Source organism: Borostomias antarcticus (genome assembly GCF_949987555.1).
Source record: "Borostomias antarcticus genome assembly, chromosome: 10".
NCBI classification, from domain to species: Eukaryota; Metazoa; Chordata; class Actinopteri; order Stomiiformes; family Stomiidae; genus Borostomias; species Borostomias antarcticus.
The window spans coordinates 14070644-14088913 of record NC_140243.1 but is presented as its reverse complement, the minus strand read 5'-3'; the positions used below and the strand labels follow the sequence as shown (position 1 = coordinate 14088913).

The 18270-nt window shown below is 49.2% G+C and overlaps 1 protein-coding gene across 1 annotated transcript in view; it reads right to left on the bottom strand.

The window, feature by feature from the left end:
* Nucleotides 1-3741: 3741 nt before the first annotated feature.
* Nucleotides 3742-18270, bottom strand: part of eif3ea (eukaryotic translation initiation factor 3, subunit E, a) — a 35281-nt gene continuing 20752 nt past the window's right edge. Inside the window, exons 10-13 of the mRNA XM_084444213.1 lie at nucleotides 15589-15698; nucleotides 6811-6913; nucleotides 6051-6185; nucleotides 3742-3920 (exon numbers count right to left, since the gene is read on the bottom strand). Of these exons, the coding sequence (XP_084300339.1) occupies nucleotides 3885-3920; nucleotides 6051-6185; nucleotides 6811-6913; nucleotides 15589-15698 (384 nt within the window). The 3' untranslated portion in view covers nucleotides 3742-3884. The remainder of the gene's footprint in view (nucleotides 3921-6050; nucleotides 6186-6810; nucleotides 6914-15588; nucleotides 15699-18270) is intronic.

Genomic DNA, 18270 nt, shown 5'->3' with positions numbered 1-18270 from the left:
TATGGTGATAACAATGTAACGAGATCAACATCTGTCCCCTGAAAGCTTTAGCCGCTGAGATGGGGTCTACTGTGTGTAAATAGGGCCTACGATAAAACAATGAACAACACCAAGATAAACCATGTATTCTGCCCACGTGTCAATTTATGATTTAATTCTTATCAACAGGATCAACATGAAATTTCTCTAAAACGGCGTGGCTATAGCGCGTCTCAAATCACTGTCTCCGACTGAATTCAGCGTAAAGATGCTGAGTGTAATGTTCAATATAGACTAACCTACCTGCATGAATGGAAGTCTAAATCCGCTCCCGTTAACTTAGGTTCCTTCAGAATGCCAGAGTGTGATAGAGGCATCCAGCATCACTCTCGGTGTGAAAAGTTATTCTTCAGAGAACCGCGGTCCGAGAAAAGCGGCGAGGTAGTCTTTCTTCTGCTGACGCTGGCCGAGCTGAACTTATTCCGTATACCTGTGGTTTATCAGAAAAGCGTGTTCCGATCTGTTCGCGAACTCTTCCACAGTTCTTTGGATTTGAAGGTGGGGTATGAAAGCCAGTAGAACTGTAGTGTTGCACTGTGCTAAGCGAAGGTTAAGCGGGGGGCTACTAGTCTACTGGTCCTGATGCTTTGCTGCTTTCTCATATAGCTGCTCTCGTCACGTGGAGATTTCTCGATGTGTGGCGCTGCTCAAATTTAGACTCGTGGCCAGAGTGATCTTTATTTTGAAGATGACACATTGTATTGCCAGAGTCACGGCTACATGGAGGCTCCCCCCGGGTCCTACAGCACATGTTTAAGATGAATCATAGATATAGCCAAGACTACTGCCCGTGATTTGAGGGTGAAATTAAGAACAGCGAATAAGGTTAAAAAACAAACAACTCAGCTGGTGTAGCAGTCTGAGGAGAATGCGAGGCATTCTGATTGTAAATTAAAAGTCCGTTATTGATTCATGGAATAACAAGCCACTCGGAAAGATTCAACTCCAGGCCCTGACACAGTGCAACACTCCCTATTTTTTTCTCCATAAGAACAGTGCATGACGATGGTTCACTAATCACTGACGTGCTCTCCACTCCCCATCTAAATGATGAGACTTTAATAATAATAACAATAATAATAACAGCCTAATAATAAATCTGTTCTTGCGTTTTTTTTTGTTTTTTTTTTAAAGATAAATGATGAGACATAAGTTGTTAAAAACAGTCTGTTTCTAGTCATTTTTAGGTTTTATTCTTGAAAGATGAGCACAATTTTCAAAACAACGACTTCCATTAATTAGCCGGGTTCACATTACATCACATTTACAGATTGCATTGATAGGCCAATTCAAAATGAGTCCAGTTCCAAGATGGAAGTCTTCAGTCTTAGGAGCCCATTAGTGTTCTTAAGTGTGTTGATCAAAGATTAGACACCAACTGGCACATGACATTGACATCACAGAACACTTGACTGGAGCCTAATCACGATTGGACTTCCCCGTCCGATATGATTTACCTCGTTGCGGGAATAGCCTACAGAGTGTTCGACGATGGTCTGCTTCTCATATGAACAGCTTGGCTGTATTTCAGCTGTCCAACAAGCCGACGCTCACATTTACAAATATCTGGAGGTGAATTAATAACATAGGCCTCATCATGTTCAAAGGTGTCAGCAGGAATATTTAGAGAATAAAAGCAGACCTAACTGCGTCATTGTTTTGCATGGGGTTGTGATCTATGGTTGTAATAGGCTTAATCACCTCTGAATCATCCTTCTTCCAATCAGACAGAGTTCGATGAGTTGTGAAGCTCTACTCCAAACGACCACTAGGTGTGGCACTTAATCTTTTATTTATACTGGGAAATTATTTTTGTGACTGTGTTGGGCATATATGAGGACACAGATGTCAATGTCAAAAACATACAACGCCAAGTGTCACACCCCGACTCATGGGAAGTGACAAACATGTATACCAGTCATGGGTTTAAGAACAACATATTTATTAATTAAAAGTACACAAAGTAACAGTAGGATGTGGTAGTCAGTATCAATATAATCAGTGGTGTAGGGCATAGATGGGTGGTCAGTGGATATGTGGGGTGTTGATACATAGTGGATATGTAAGATGCAAGGAAAGAGACGGAGAGAGAGAGAACATGGAAAGGCCCAGCTTATATAAGACCAGCAAGGCAACCGGTCACAGGTGCACTCCATTAGTGACCAGGGCTCCTCCCCCTACCTGACAAGGAGCAGCGGACAGGGAGAGGCCATAATGCAAGTGAGATGCTGGAGAGAATTGTGACATTAACCAAAGTACTACAGGTGTCAACATGATACAGTAGGACCTATAGAAGCAGTCTGATGTGCAATATAAAAGTTTGTATCCATAGAGCAAATAAGAGTGTAGTCTGAACCCACACTAAAACAGTAGATGCACAAGAAGCAAATATTGTAGACTGCCCTTCACCCCCCACTGAGGAAGCCACAGAGCTCCCATTCTGACCCGAGTGAATTTAACTTTACACATTCTGTTGTTACTCTGCTTCTAGACAAAACCAGAGGGAAAGAGAGAGGGACAGCTTTAACCTCAGGCTCAAGCAATAAAAAATAAAAAAACACACAATGCAAGTTTTCCATTTCATCACTGGAACTGCTTGCAAACCTTTTGTGGGGGGAAACCTCACAATATGTTACAAAAATAAATAAATAACAAAATAAAGACCGTGGAGGTTTCCATGCCAAAACCGATGGGTGACCTTTCGCCCGGCGTTGTTTATTTATTTCTCCAGGGGGCGTGACAGACTGCGTGGTCGGACGGCCGCTAGCCACCAGCCTGGCGTTGGTCTGGCCGTCGGGCTAGAACGGCAGCAGGGTGGACACAGTGGTGGCTGAATGTGATGACGGATTACCAGACCTTCACTTTCATTGTGTGTCATATGGCACAGGGTAAACCGATCACTTGACCGCCTCCTACCCTCTCTCCTTAGTCCAATATGGTAGTCCTGTATGGTAGTCCTGCCCCCTGCCCCCCCCCCCGATCTGGCTCAGAGCCCTGGGTGTTATAGCGATTCCTCTCCTCTCCCACACATGCAGTTGAGAGCAGGGAAAGAGAGAGAGACAGAGCGAGACAGACAGAGAGAGAGAGAGAGCGAGACAGACAGACAGAGAGAGAGAGAGAGAGAGAGAGAGAGAGAGCGAGAGAGAGAGCACGAGAGAGAGAAAGAGAGGAAGGGTGAGCAGGACATTCGATTGCTTGCGTCCGTCTAGATACTGGTTGCTCTCAAGAGCAAGATGACCGGCCGTCTTGACCGCCAGGCTCAGCCAGCCACCTGCCTCTGACCACCCACCCCTCCCTGCCTCGTCCCCACCACTCATCTGACCGTCAGTCAGCCCACCTCTCCTCCCGGTCAGTGACCTGGTCAGCCAGCAGACTAAACAGCCCCTCAGCCTTAAAACTCACCTCCTCTTCCTCAGTGTGTTCTCCTACCTCCACCCCCCCCCCCCCCCACCCTTTAGTGACCTGGTCAGCAGTTGACTGGCAGACTAAACAGTTGCTCAGCGTTACAGCTCCACCACAGCAGCCCGGCCTACCCTGCCCACTCTGACTCAACACATCCATTAAAACATCATCAACTATTACCAATACACAAAAAAGACCACTCAAACCCCAACCGCCATTTGTAATGTCCAGAAATAAAGCGATCATGGGTAAAAATGGTTTTCAAATGTGTTTTTTATTGAATCACCGATGACTTGAACCAAGTGAAAAAAAAAAAAAAAAACGGGGGGAAAAAACCTTTCTGCTTCTTGGAGGACAAGTAGAAAAAAACAGGATGTTAACTGAGATGGGAATGCTGCCTAGATGCTGGAATAAAAATCCCTCTTCTGATCCCCTCCGCATCTTTAGAATCCAGAGTCCTGGGCTGCCCAGTTGGGTGTCTAGAAGAGAGGAGGACAGGGAAGGTGAGACCAGCGTCTGGTTGATGGTGGGATGTAAGTTAACGCAGGCCTGTAGGTGTGAGCTTGTGAATGTCGAGGGAGGGAGACAACCGTGCTCATATATTCCTGCGTAGGCTCCCCACTCCGATGCCAGTCTCTCTCCCTCTCCCTCTCTCCCCCCCCCCTCTCTCCCCCCCCCCCCCCAGTGATTTGTAGCCCCAGGGACAGCTGCTCTCTGGGACTGGTTTGCAGCCTCTCTTGTATAATTACAAATATTCCTTAATTAGGGGACTATACATTTATTGGACAGAGTTACGGTTGTGCGCCCCCCACCCACCCCTAGATATTCAGAAGATGGGGGGGGTGACACACATCAAAAGATACCTACTCAGAGCTGGGACTCTAAAGGGGGACATTTAATTCTCACATCATAACTCCCTATCCTGGGCTTTGGCGTGTAGTGTGTGTGTGGAGGGGACGGTTGTGAGGTGAAGGGAGGAGGGGGGGGTGACACATTTAAATGTTTAAAATTCGGTTTGCCTTTGTTTTACTGTTTTACAGTCATGACCTTCTCTCCTTACTTCAAGGAGTAGGGAGAGTGGGGAGGTGGGGGGGGTGGAGGTGGGACAGCGTGGAGGGGGGGGGGGGGGAGAGAGGGTGGGACAGGGGTGTGTTGTAGGGCTGGGTTTAAAAAATCGATTCATCAATTCCGAATCGATTCTGAATCAAATGATTTAGAATCGATTAATGAATCCCAAAATCGATCTTTTATTTAATGAATGAATGAATAAATGAAGGAATGAATAGTTCATTAATTTATTCAATGATTCATTCATTCATTCATTTTCGGAAATCAGTATCGATACCCAGCCCTAGTATTGATGTGTTGCATAACTTGGCAGTCATGTAATTAAGGTTACAACTAAAAAATAAAAAATAAAAGGTTTTAGTAACACTAACCGAATCGATATTGAATCGAATCGAGATAATCGATTCCAAACCTTGTGAATTGGAATCAAATCGATTCTTGAAATTCGACTCGATAGCCAGCCCTAGTGTGTTGAGGGGAGAGCGTTGAGGGGGGAGGAGGAGAGTGGGGAGAGGGGGCCGAGGGGTTGCGTGGACCGGTGGGGAGCGTGATCCTTCCCGGTTGTAGTGACACCGTCTGAACACCGAAAAGGTTTAAGATGGTGCACACATCCGAACGCGATACGGCTCGAGGTGCCGGACATAAGTGCGAGTAAATTGGAAGGATAGAACCCAGCACACTAGATCCAGGAACACATACTTTTTTCCACCTCGGAGCGACCTTTCCGGGCGCAAAGCCCTCCTCTTCAAACACGATCTGCATGCCACTCAGACGCACATGGGGTCAGGATCAAAACGCATGCACTCCCACCCTCGAGCCCAACACCTGGGGGCTGGGTGATCGGGGGGGGGGGGGGTCGGGGAGGGGGGTCGTAAGTGCAGGGAACTCCAGCTCTGTGTGATTAATGTTCACCCGTGGCTGCTGTGAGAAGCCACCTTGCTTATTTACGCGGCCTGACTGAGTCACCTCGCCTCTCTTTACGGCCACGCTGGGTCTACCTTGTCATTAAGGCTCTGTTTGAAGAACGGGGCAGGATGAAAGCCCTCTGCTCTGGTAAACCTGCTCTTACTGCCCGATGCCGTGTAAAGAGAGCTTTCTGTTCATGGTTTTTTCCCCGACATTCCTCTGGTCTGTTCTCTGGACCGTCGTTTCGGAGGCTTTGAACTTTGGGGATGACACTCGGGGAGGAGACACGGGAGGAGAGGCTTGGGAAGGGGAGCGCAGAGAGGGGAGGAGGGTGATCGAGGTGGAGGGAGGAGGAGAGGGGCAGAGGAGTGGAGGAGGAGAGGGGAGGTGGAGGGAGGAGGAGAGGGGAAGAGAGGGGAGATGGAGGGAGGAGGAGAGGGGAGGTGGAGGGAGGAGGAGAGGGGTGAAGGAGGAGAAGGGAGGTGGAGGGAGGAGGAGAGGGGAAGAGAGGGGAGATGAAGGGAGGAGGAGAGGGGAGGTGGAGGGAGGAGGAGAGGGGTGAAGGAGGAGAAGGGAGGTGGAGGGAGGAGGAGCGGGGCGGAGGAGGAGAAGAGAGGAGGGAGTTGCATGCCCACCTCGTTCCTGTTGCTGTGGCTCATCTTCTTCTCGATGTTCATGGCCAGCATCTGGCTCCTGAAGGACAGGCTCTTGGTCTTCTCGATCACCTGCTGGTACGGGGACACCGCGTTGTTGCCCATCACCACGTGACCCTGGCAACCGGAGAGAGAGAGGGGACACCAAATCACACTGGATCTTCCCAGAGAGACCATCCAATCACATTAGGTCTCACGGGGAGGGGGGGGGGGGGGGGGGGGAGGCCGTCCAATCAAGTCGGTTCTGACAGACAGGCCGTCTAATCACAGGTGGTCGTCACTGACACACCACGCCGTCAGCACCAACCAGGCAGCCCCCCCTGGGCCACATGTGGAGTATCTGGTCTGGCTCTCGGGGAGCGAGGAGGTAATTCTATGTCATTCAGCAGGGATGGTTAGCTGATTACAGGGAGCTCTGCGCTGGGACAGGGGGAGCATGGAGGAGAGGAGGAGGAGAACCAGGAGCTGGAGGGGCAGAGGGACTGTTGGGTTACCTCATACAGGAGAACCGGGAGCCGGGAGGGCCCGAGGGGCTGCGGTTACCTCACACAGCTTAACCTCCGATTACAACCCGAGGGGTGGGGGGGTGATAACAGCGCACCTACACCCCATCCTCTCCCCTCTTGTGGGGGGGGGGGCGCGTGTGGCCTCGCGCCGTCGCTCGCCCCCCTGCTACGTGTCAGGGAGGTTCTGGAGGATTCGTCGGTGGAGCCGCGGAGGCAGGCGACGAGGGGGGACGTACCAGTTTGGAGTCTATCTTGGCGTCCAGCCGTGCGTTGCGGATGAGGTTGACGATCCATCTCTCGGCCTCCTCTGGAGTCATGTTCAGCTTGTCTGCCAGCATGCTGTGGGGAGGGGGAGACACGTTTCAGACAAGCTAAGCAGCATAGAACACACAGCTGTGGGCTGTGGCAGAGAGCAATTACAAGCAGCTCAAATCGAAATTCCTGTGAACGCATCCTCGGGTCCAAAAAAAAAAAAAAAAAAAAAAGAGTGTTTTTGCGGAGCTAGGCCGATTCAGGGGCTCCGTTACGTGACGTCGGGACGGTGTTGATAGATCGTTTGTTCCTCGGGGCAGAAAGGGGGACGTCGCGAAGAGTTAAAAAGCAGCCGTCGGGATTCGGGAAGGAACGGCCGTGCGTGAAGGAGAGAGTACGGTTTAGAGACTCCCCAGACCCGGGCAATTAGAGCTGGGACTCCCCGTTCTGTTCTCTCTGCTCTGTGGCCACTTCTGTCTTTGATGTCCACTGACCTACCCCGCAGTACCCCCCACTCCCTTACACACAAAGACCCCCCCCCCCCCCCGCCCACCCGGTCCTAAGCCTGCCGTGACAGACACACCAGGACCCGCTACTGTCCCGAAATGAAAGCCAGGTTGCAAAGGGAGGATGGAGAGAGAGGAGGATGGAGGGAGAGACGGAGAGAGAGAGAGAGAGGCATCCTTTGAAAGAGAGTGGGATGTGGATGTGTCACTACAGAGGCGGAGATGGCGGGGGGGTGGGGGGGGAGGGACTGTTCTTTGATCCAAAGCGTTTACCAGTGCAGCTGGGCCTCGCTCGCTGCTTTCAACCAAACTAGCGCCCCTTGATACCCCCACATCCCTATCCAGACCCCCCCCCCCACATCCCCCCCCCAACCATCTAATATGAACCCTATAAATATCTCCACCTCCTCTCCAGCCACACTCTCATAACCACAGTTACTACAGCCTCTCATCCCACAGGCCAGTTACCTCACACATTCTTCTTTGAGCAAACCTTAGTAAAACACCCGCTTGCCGAAATAGGTACAGATTTAAGTGAGTGTGTGTGTGTATGCGTGTGTGCGTGCGTGTGTGAAGCCCTGGGTTATGAGGCTAGTATAAAAGCACTTCACCCCACTAATGACGACTTCCTGTGTTCATTAATCTGGCCGCTTGGTGGCCCAGAGTTGAGCCAGAGGCTGAGTCAGCCAGGTCCTGAACGGACCCTCTCACGCTATGGTCAGACCCAGGCCGAGATCCAGCCGCCCCAAACCTAGCCCCGGCCCCAAGCCCCTGACGCAGCACCCACCCACAGCCGGCCCCCTAGCTCCAGCGTTGCGCTGCCGGCCGGCCCCGGAGCCCTCAGCGCAGCCAGCAGGGCCGACTCAGCCATCACCTCTCCCCCCTGACCGCTTTAAGACCTCCTTCCTCATAAATGTGACCATTTGGAGGTAACCTCATAGGGACTGATGTTTGCCTTACCTCCCGACCCTGGCTGCCCCCCTCTCTAGAACAAACACATTCTCTCCTCTCTCTGACCCGCTGGTTCTGTGTGTGTGTGTGTGCGTGTGTGTGTGTGGTAAGTGCAGCCGAGCCAGGCCCAGGGGGAGGCCTGTGATGACATCAGTGTCTGGACGGGGCATTAAGACAGAAACCCCAACAACAAGATCATAAACAGGGTGACCTCAGCAGAACGGCCAGGCCGGCAGGCCTCACCGTGACGGGGCAGGAGCCATCAGCACCCTCACCACCGGCCATGGAGGAGGAGGAGGAGTGTTATTTCCCCCCAGGGATCAATCAAGTACCTACTACTACTACTACTACTACTACTACTACTAGGAGGAGCAGAAGGAGGTGGACGCAGAGAAGTGGAAGAAGAGCAGGAGGAGGAGGAGGAAGAGCAGAAGAAGGAGAAGGAAGAGCAGAAATAGAAGGAAGGGGAGGAGGGGCAAGAATAGCAGAAGGAGGAGGAGGGAGAGGAAGAGGAGGATAGGAGCCAAGACATATCAACGAGTTGCATTGGTTTACACCAGGGGTCACTAATGGGCGTACCGCGGTCCGAATCCGGACACAGACGCCATCCTATCCAGACCCAGACCTATAGGCTAACCGATAAATTATTGATAGTTATTACATTTTGACGGAGCATTTCTGTTTTAACCGGCACAGTTTACGGCACAGGTTGAGCAGCGCAGAACTCACTGACCACTGACTGGGTTGTAAATAATCTCAGGAGATGATACATACAGTAGCCAATCAAATCTATGCATTCCGAGTTAGCCACACACACAAAGTGGGAACGAGACGAGGTCGAGACAGCAGTTGGAGAGGAAAGTATTTTCACAAGCCGTGCTCCAAAAAAAGAAAAGTAGACAGCGAAAATAGAGCTTTTAAAAAAGAATTAACAGACACTTAAATGTTCATTCACAGGCATTCATGTTCCGAGACCGTGGGGATTATTAAAAGCGGAAGCGTCACTACGAGCAAACACAAAGCATGAGCAAACACCCACTCAAATCCAAAATGAAGGCACAGAAAATAAACAATCTAAATGGCCATAATGGATCCACCAGAATCCTACACATTCATTCATCAGCAAAACAAAACAAGCACTAGGATCACAGATTCTGGATTATCTGTGAATCACCGAAGGGAATAGGAGAGCCTACTCAACAACGTGGGCATCGCACAGACGGAAACATTTGATAGGAATAGTCGACGCAAGGAATACGTGAAATTAACATCTGAATTTGAGGACACAAAAACAATCGCTTCAATTGGATTTACACCCCTCCGGACCACTGCTTCAGATGATATTCTATAACTGGACCTTTGAACCTTTGGATTTTAATTGCATACCCCTGGTTTACACCATGTCTCAACACCTTATGGAGGCTCAAATAAGTTCCCTTCATGCAGCTTTCACCTGCTTTCTCCTCGTATGGTTGTGGATGCTCCAGAGCCCTCTGCCTGCCCCCATATTCACCTCTGGACACAGCGGACGGAGGCCTCACCCAAGCTGCATCCCTACAGGCTGGAGAGGGCTCATCCACCTGTCACTCACCCAGACATGAGCCCGCCCCCGCTGTTCTACCGGCCAGATGATCGTGCTTAGCCCCGGGAGGGAGGCTGTGGAGAGAGACGGCTGTGATGGATCATAATCTGGGTCCTGACAAGCAGAGGTGGTGCCCGCCGTCACACAACATGACCTTGATGGCTAACAAGCGGCCATTTTATTAGGTACACCTATCTAGTACCACATAGGACCCGCTTTTGCCTCCAAGACAGCCTGGATTATTTGTGCCGTGGATTCAACAAGGTGCCGTTCTGTACACCGCTATTGTTAACAGTTGTTATTTGAGCATGGCCTTTCTATCAGCTTGACCAAGTCTGGCCACTGGTGGTTTAAAAGGTGTTTTTGCCCACAGAACTGCCGCTCACAGGATCCCTTGTGTTTATCGCAACCGTTCTCTGTAAACTATTTTGTTGTAGTGTGGGGAAATCCTGGGAGGGCTGTTCCTGAGATGCTAGAACCACCACGTCTGGCGCCAATGATCATACCACGGTCAAAATCGTTTATATTACACGTCTTGCCCATTCTAATGTTTGGCCCGAACAGCAAGTTAACCTCTTCACCATGTCTACATACTGTATAATGAGTTGCAGCCACATGATTCGCTGTTTGGAGGGGAAAGATATTTGCGTCAACAAGCAGGTGTACCTAATAAAGTGGCAGCTGAACGTACGTCTGTTTCAGATGGAGACCAGCGCAGGGCCGGCCCGGAGAGAGCGAGGACCCGGGGCAGAGAGGTTGTCTACGTTGGCTGTTAATGCATAGTGCGCAAATGGTGCTTTGAATAATAATTACAGCTCTCAGTCACAGCCGACTCATTAAAACATCAAACAATCTACGCATGGCGAGCGATAACTATTTAACTCCCAGAAGATCCGGAGAGCTCTGGGGGGCTTAAACGGTAGAGATTGTTTGTTGCTTGTTTGTTCCTTGAAGATGTTATTGTCTGTCCACACAGCCCGGTCTCCACATGCTTCACTGAGCGTCTACAAACATCACCAGGAATTTAAACTAGCAGCGCCAAATACAGACACATACATGGATTTCACCTGCTGAGAACCAGGGATTGCTGCAGAGGGCTGATGGGTATTTGTTAGACTGTTAGGGGGTAGAGTGGGGGCACATGTCCATCAAGCACCCAGTCAGATACGAGATCAAAACAGGCCTGATCCCGTTTCCCCAAGGGAGGGGGGGGTGCTCCCACCAGCATACCACAGGAACAGAACCATACCCAGAGAGCCTTAGGCAAGCCTTAGCCCCAGCCTAACCGCCCCTATAGCAGCCCCCAGCCCTAAACCTGAGTCCTCAGCCCCGGCCCAGATGGGCCAGAACCATCTTATCTTATCCAGAGAAAGAAACCTGGCAATGCTTTTCTGGGAAGGATGTGTGTATTTATCTGTGTGTGTGTGTGTGTGTGTGTGTCTGTCTTTGGGCCAGGACTGGATCCACCTAGACTTCACAGGAAAAGAGAGGGAGAGAGGGTGGAGAAAGAGAAGGAAATGGAGGGAGTGTAGAGTGTTGAAATTGGGAAGGATGCTAGAGAAGGAGAGAGAGAGAAAGAAGAGGGAGGAATGGAAGGAGCGAAGGAAAGGGAGAGGTACAGGAGAGGCCAGACCTATAGAGCCTGAGCTATTGACATCATCCCTGTCCCTGCTGCTTCAAGGAGCCAGGATCACGTTCCCTTCGACCCCTCACTCTGCCTGGCTCCTCAGCCTTCGATTTCAGGCTGTGCGGGGCTCCTGTGGGTCTCTACAGCAGCCCAACACGCCGGGACAGGGGTCATGCGCGTGTGTTTGTGTGTGTGTGTTGCTGGAGGTGAGGGGGGGTTAAGGATGAATGGGTTAGTGGAGGAGGGGGCCTTCTCAGAAGTGCCCCGTTCTTAACATGGCGGCGCTGAAACAAATGCATTGTTAAACATTACCATATGATAGCATTAGGAGATTCCAAGCCATTTGGATTGACCCCCGCTCTCGGGCTCAGGGTAAAATTGATTTTTCGGGAAAGGCGAAATGACCGTGTGGTCTTTCTAATGACTCAATTGTGAAGTGGAAAGATCTCAGATTTTACATCCAGCAAACACACACAACTGTACCGTTTGCACTGCCAGGGCGAGCAGCATTAGCAGGGCTGTGGTGCAGAGAAAGACTGTCCACTAGCTACTGCTGGCCAATGGTGCTAGGTCTCGGCAGACGCTAAATGGCCTTCCTCATGTCTCCTACACTTACTTAACATGTCAAACGACAACCCGTCCTGAGGTCAATGGCAAAAACCAGGCTACTGCCAGCAACAAATCAGTCAGAAGTAGCAATATTAACTTTATAAATCAAAAAAACGACTAGAGGAAAATAGCACGCTAAATTCAAACCCTCTAGTAGGAAACTCAAGTCTAGACAAAAGGATATGTGGATGCAATTACAGATCCCGGTGCCTCGAATCACTGGGTCACATTTTCTCTGCCTAGGTTTTTACATAAGTCCTTCTGCATAAAATAACTCAATTACTCCAACTTCTGGTCTACTTCAGCACCCTGCCTGTGGGCAAAGAAGGAGCTAAATATCTGCGAAACCCTTTCATAGCCAACAGCTGTAAAACTGGCCTCATTAAAACCAGGCATCAGATTAATTTGAGTCCATGCTTGGATGCAAGCGGCCGCTGGCTAGCTGGACTAATGACATGGAATCTGGGCGTTTGTCAGAAATAGACTTGTTCTGTCCATCGTCATCACAACACTTTAAATAAACACGGAAACCCCTGACACTGCCGCCTGCTCGCCTTCTCCTCCTCCTTAACCTCAACTAACAAAAGACCCGAAAAACACGCAGAGAGAGAGAGAGAGAGAGAGAGAGAGGGAGAGAGAGAGAGAGAGAGAGAAGAGAAAAGTAGAACAATCACAATTCGACTTCCTATTTCAGTGTTACCACTAACCTTTGTGGTGTTTAACAAGTAAATGGATCCAGTTGCAGCAGGTCTGCCAAAAAAAGGGCCAGGACTACTAATCAATTCCAGACAATCTGCAAGGGGAGATTTGGACGGAGGCTGATCCAGTTCCATGGTTCAACCTTGACTGCAGACCTCCACTGCTCTGTATAACCGTCAAACGAGTCACTTTCTATCACCAGAACTCATTCATTCCCTCCCTACGTTGGACATTATACGCCAGTGTTACCATATTTTAAACATCCCATTCAGAATTTTAGCATACTTAAGCTGTCAAAGTTGGCCTGTGTAATATTTCTAAACCACCCTTCCCTCCACCAACATTTTGCCTTGAGACTGAGGCTACACATGGAAGTTTCCACTGGGGTTCTTTCTAAAGGTCCATAGGTAACTCCACTGCAGACAGTTAACCTTAAAGGGCAATGCTCGTTTTTGACAACCTGGACCTTATTTACGACATATTATAAGAAGTTTGACTCACCAAGATCACTTTGGTGTAGTTCGGAGGCCTGTAGAAGAAATTTAAAATCCAGCGCGAGCCAGTATATCCATGTAATGGCGGTGATCGGGGCAACGGGAATGCAGCTTCTAAAAATCTATTTTCGGCCGCTAAACGGTTGTTTTCATCAATCAGATTGGATGAATCGACAGTTGAGATTCCTCAACGCGAGGCATTGTTGTGGTTTTCAAATACGGGGTCTTTAGCCTCTGTAATATGATCTTTACACGCCTTTCCCCACTTGCTCCAGCACGCATGCGCACAGGCCAGCGCGCAGACTGGCTATTCTCCGGCTCACATTCTCTGCGCTACGATCGTTGTTGGTGCCGAGAATATTGTCGTCGTCATTCGTCAGCAACAATCCGATCGTAGCGCAGAGAATGTGAGCCGGAGAATAGCCAGTCTGCGCGCTGGCCTGTGCGCATGCGTGCTGGAGCAAGTGGGGAAAGGCTGTAAAGATCATATTACAGAGGCTAAAGACCCCGTATTTGAAAACCACAACAATGCCTCGTGTTGAGGAATCTCAACTGTCGATTCATCCAATCTGATTGATGAAAACAACCGTTTAGCGGCCGAAAATAGATTTTGAGAAACTGCATTCTCGGTGCCCCGATCACCGTCATTACATGGATATACTGGCTCGCGCTGGATTTTAAATTTCTTCTACAGGCCTCCGAACTACACAAAAGTGATCTCGGTGAGTCAAACTTCTTATAATATGTCGTAAATAAGGTCCAGGTTGTCAAAAACGAGCATTGCCCTTTAACTTGTCCAAAAGTGCAGTCATGTCAATACAAAGCTATCGCCTAATTGATGGAGCGGGCCCTGCAGTACACTCCCCACAAACTAATCTTCATATACATTGGTTATTTTCTAAAATGGGTGCAAAAGAGGCAGCCAAAACCTATAATCAATCTTAATTGCACACAATGACTATAATTTTTTTTCTCCCCTAATGCTCACTATAATCAGCACTCACTGACTAAATTTCTGGATTTTGGTGAATGTCCAAGGTCAATTTCATATGGGGATGTAACAAGGTTCATTCTGGAGGGGATATGGGGTCAAGAGGGAGCATCTGAACCCCCTGACCGCCATGCAGCCTGACCCAGGGCAGGAGAGCTCCATGGCACGCCGCCCATCCCCCGCAGCTGGGCCTGGGAGCCCCTCAAAACCCTGACCTCTCCTTGGAGAAACCTGTCCCTGGTTTGGGCTCACTCAGGTGGTCTTTAAACTTTAGTGAGCAGAACAGCCAACAGAGAGACCTGGAAACGGTTAAGGATCCAAATACCTAATCCCAAGATGTAAGGCTGTGTGTGTGTGTGTGTGTGTGTGTGTGTGTGTGTGTGTGTGTGTGTGTTGAGGAGGTACTCATAAACACTTATCTGATTCTGTGGGGGGCATTCCAGTAATCGCAGCAAATATCCTCTCTTCCTGCAGTTAGTCTGACAGTACACATTGGCTAGTGGCCTGTCTGTGTGCGAACACATTGGCTAGTTGCCTGTCTATGTAAAAACACACTGGCTAGTTGCTTGTCTGTGTAAAAACATACTGGCTAGTTGCTTGTCTGTGTAAAAACACACTGGCTAGTTGCTTGTCTGTGTAAAAACATACTGGCTAGTTGCCCGTCTGTGTAAAAACACACTGGCTAGTTGCCTGTCTATGTAAAAACACACTGGCTAGTTGCTTGTCTGTGTAAAAACATACTGGCTAGTTGCTTGTCTGTGTAAAAACACACTGGCTAGTTGCCCGTCTGTGTAAAAACACACTGGCTAGTTGCTTGTCTGTGTAAACACACACTGGCTAGTTGCTTGTCTGTGTAAAAACACACTGGCTAGTTGCCCGTCTGTGTAAAAACACACTGGCTAGTTGCTTGTCTGTGTAAACACACACTGGCTAGTTGCTTGTCTGTGTAAAAACACACTGGCTAGTTGCCCGTCTGTGTAAAAACACACTGGCCAGTTGCTTGTCTGTGTAAACACACACTGGCTAGTTGCTTGTCTGTGTAAAAACACACTGGCTAGTTGCCTGTCTGTGTAAAAACACACTGGCTGGTTGCCTGTCAGTGTGCAAGCCCATTGGCTGCTGATAGGAAAAGTAGTCTTTCCTGTTTCCCGTTATTGAGACTTACATGTCTGTATCCCTCGGAACACAAAGGTGTCCTCTTGGTCTAATGGCAGGTGCTTAGGCTTGAGAGGTGGGGCACAGAGGTACCCATGGCCCTGTTGAAACTAGAGGAGATTGTTTGATGTTGTTCCCTTTGTCTCACCTTATACTGATGCACTGGTGGATTCTGCAGAAGGTCTCGAAGATGAAGAGGCGGGCGTTCTCGATGAAGTCCTCCAGGCAAGCCACCAGGAAGAAGTCGTTCACCAGCACCTTGGAGGGAGAACATGACACATGACATTACCCACCCACCACACCAATATTACATCAACAGCTTTAGCCGGTGTATGATTTCCGATTCAAAGTTTATTTCAGACTCATCATAATAGTGGTCCCTATCAGATAGAAAAGACAAACCGTACAAGACTAAAGGCATACAAAGTGATATAGAAAAATAGAAAAATAGGCTACATAATAAATTTCAGGAGAAAAACATTTGTCCACCTAAAATTAGAGGCTCTTGCACCGATCTCTCCACATATTTGATGGAAGACCGCAGGGTGGGTTAAAACCATAATAACGTTGTTCTCTGACTTGTCTAGTCGGCATATACATTTACACATCCATCCATCCATCTTCATCCGCTTATCCGGGGTCGGGTCACGGAGGCAGAAGCTCCAGCATTTACACATAATGTTTCTTAAAAGTGCTGGACAGGTAGGTATACCAATATTAACAAACATCTGGGAAGCACTGCGAAATTTTGGCACAAGAAGCAATAACCGCATAGCATGATTATATGCCACTTTAAGTCTCTGCAAGTCTCTCTTTCTATAAAAGACCGCTGGATTGTTCCAGGAAGGTAAAGCAGCTACACGAGGACAGACTTTAGAGCTTTTCGGAAACTCATTACGGCAATCAAGATGGGCCTTTCTGAGTGAGTGGCCCTGGAGAGTCATAAAAGAGCTGCAGTAACAGGTCTCCGTCTCTCTCCTTATTTGGCTTCCAAGCCTGATTCAATTGTGGGTCAACTCAATACCCTGAAACCCAAGTCGTATTAATACGGAGCAGACGAAATCATCATTTTTGAGATACTGACGGAGGAACCAGGGGGAAGGGGAAGGATGGGGGTCGGCCCTGGCCACATTTAAGTTAGCGAGCGGTTTACTTTGGCTGCGGTCTGAAAGGAGAACTCCCCATCTGTGAGCCAGTTATCCCCGGCCACTCGGGGTGCTCCAAATCCACCACAGACCTTTGAATTGTGCCGCCTCCACATGAAACAGCAGGCAAGGAGGGAGCCAGCCACCGGGCCGACCGCAGGGGCTGTGACTTATCACCCTTCATCTGCTCCAGCAGTGCAGAGCAGGAGCCCCAATTTACACACCATCACTTTCAGGGGTCCCGATTCGCCGGTAAACACGGGAGCACCTCTTTTTTTCTTCTTCTTCTTTTTTTTTAAACTCAACATCAAACTCGCCACGCCAGGTTTCTTTAACAGCTCGTGTTATGACTTGCAACCCGGCTACGCTGGGAAGGCAGGCCTCGTTTAGCTCCTCACGCCGCACTGAGACAGGTCAGAAGATGATTCAACCGCTGTAGCTACTAGTTCATGACCTGAGCCGCGATCCCAAAGGCAACGCTGCCTGTCAAACGCCGGGCTGCATTCCGTAGCGGTGACTGCGCTGCAACGGGTCTTTGAGCGCCAAGTTCACATCACAGAGCTCCGTCTTCAGAAGTTCTCCAACCATTACCCGCTCTTTGTTGGCCGAGGCTTAGGGAGCTGCTATCTCCCCCTCTGTTCCACTTGAGGAGATCCCAACTACATGGCTCTATCAGGAAGGCCACATTTGAGCTATGACAACGCTTATCTAAGCCTGATAAACTCTGAACAGCTAAGTGCTCCAATTGCTGTCATTTGGGATTCAGGCTGAGATGCTCAAACGCATTCTGAAAGAAGTTCAGCCCTTCAAGTTCAGCCCTTCAAGAAGTTGCCTTTTAAGCACAATCTCAGTCTCGTGGGCTCAACTCTAGTAATACATCTTTTTTTCCCCCATTTTCTTGGATGTGTAAAAGCCTCAAACATCTGACAGCGATTTCACAAGGGGGGAGAATACACCCGCAAGGGCAAAAACCAACATGAGCAGCACCCTCAACAGGACAATCCCAACATGGCTGGACCCAATTCACATTTCAAATCAATTGGCAGTAAGCATTGTGATGGGTCCAGCCAAGACAAGAGAGCTGAAAACAACATGGACATCTGACTATTGCAGCAATCAGTGGAAGGGCCTTAGGTAGGTGCCACTCACTGGGATGAAGCCTTTTATTTCCCCCTCAATGACTCCAAATTGTTGCATTACACAAGACCAGGACCCCTCCCTAAGGGCTATCCTTTTACCTCACAACCACCACTCCTCATTCTGTAAAATATCCCCTAGCCTTTGATTGATGTGCTTTTCCAAGGTGTGCGTCCCCTAAAAAAACCTCTTTGGCTTTATTGCGTTGAAACAAGACCGTTTTGTGAAACTGTTTGCAGACCATCACAAGTAAATGCACTGAAGGAGCAATTGAACCTTTGGGTAACCACCCACCTCGCAAGCCAAGCATGTGAACCGAACCAGATCTGATGAAGGCTTTTGTGTGGACCTACTGAGCATGCTCAGATAGGATTGACAGGTCTCCGTTCCCCAGACGGAGCTCAGAGCACCTGGAGGAGCTGTGGTGAGATATGGAGAGTATCTGTGATGAGCCTCTGTTTGAAGCACACAGGAGACCTTGTATAAACACAGCCCAGGGCTGGGAGGTCAAGATCAACCCACAGAGTTCTTCAAAAGTGCGTGCAAGT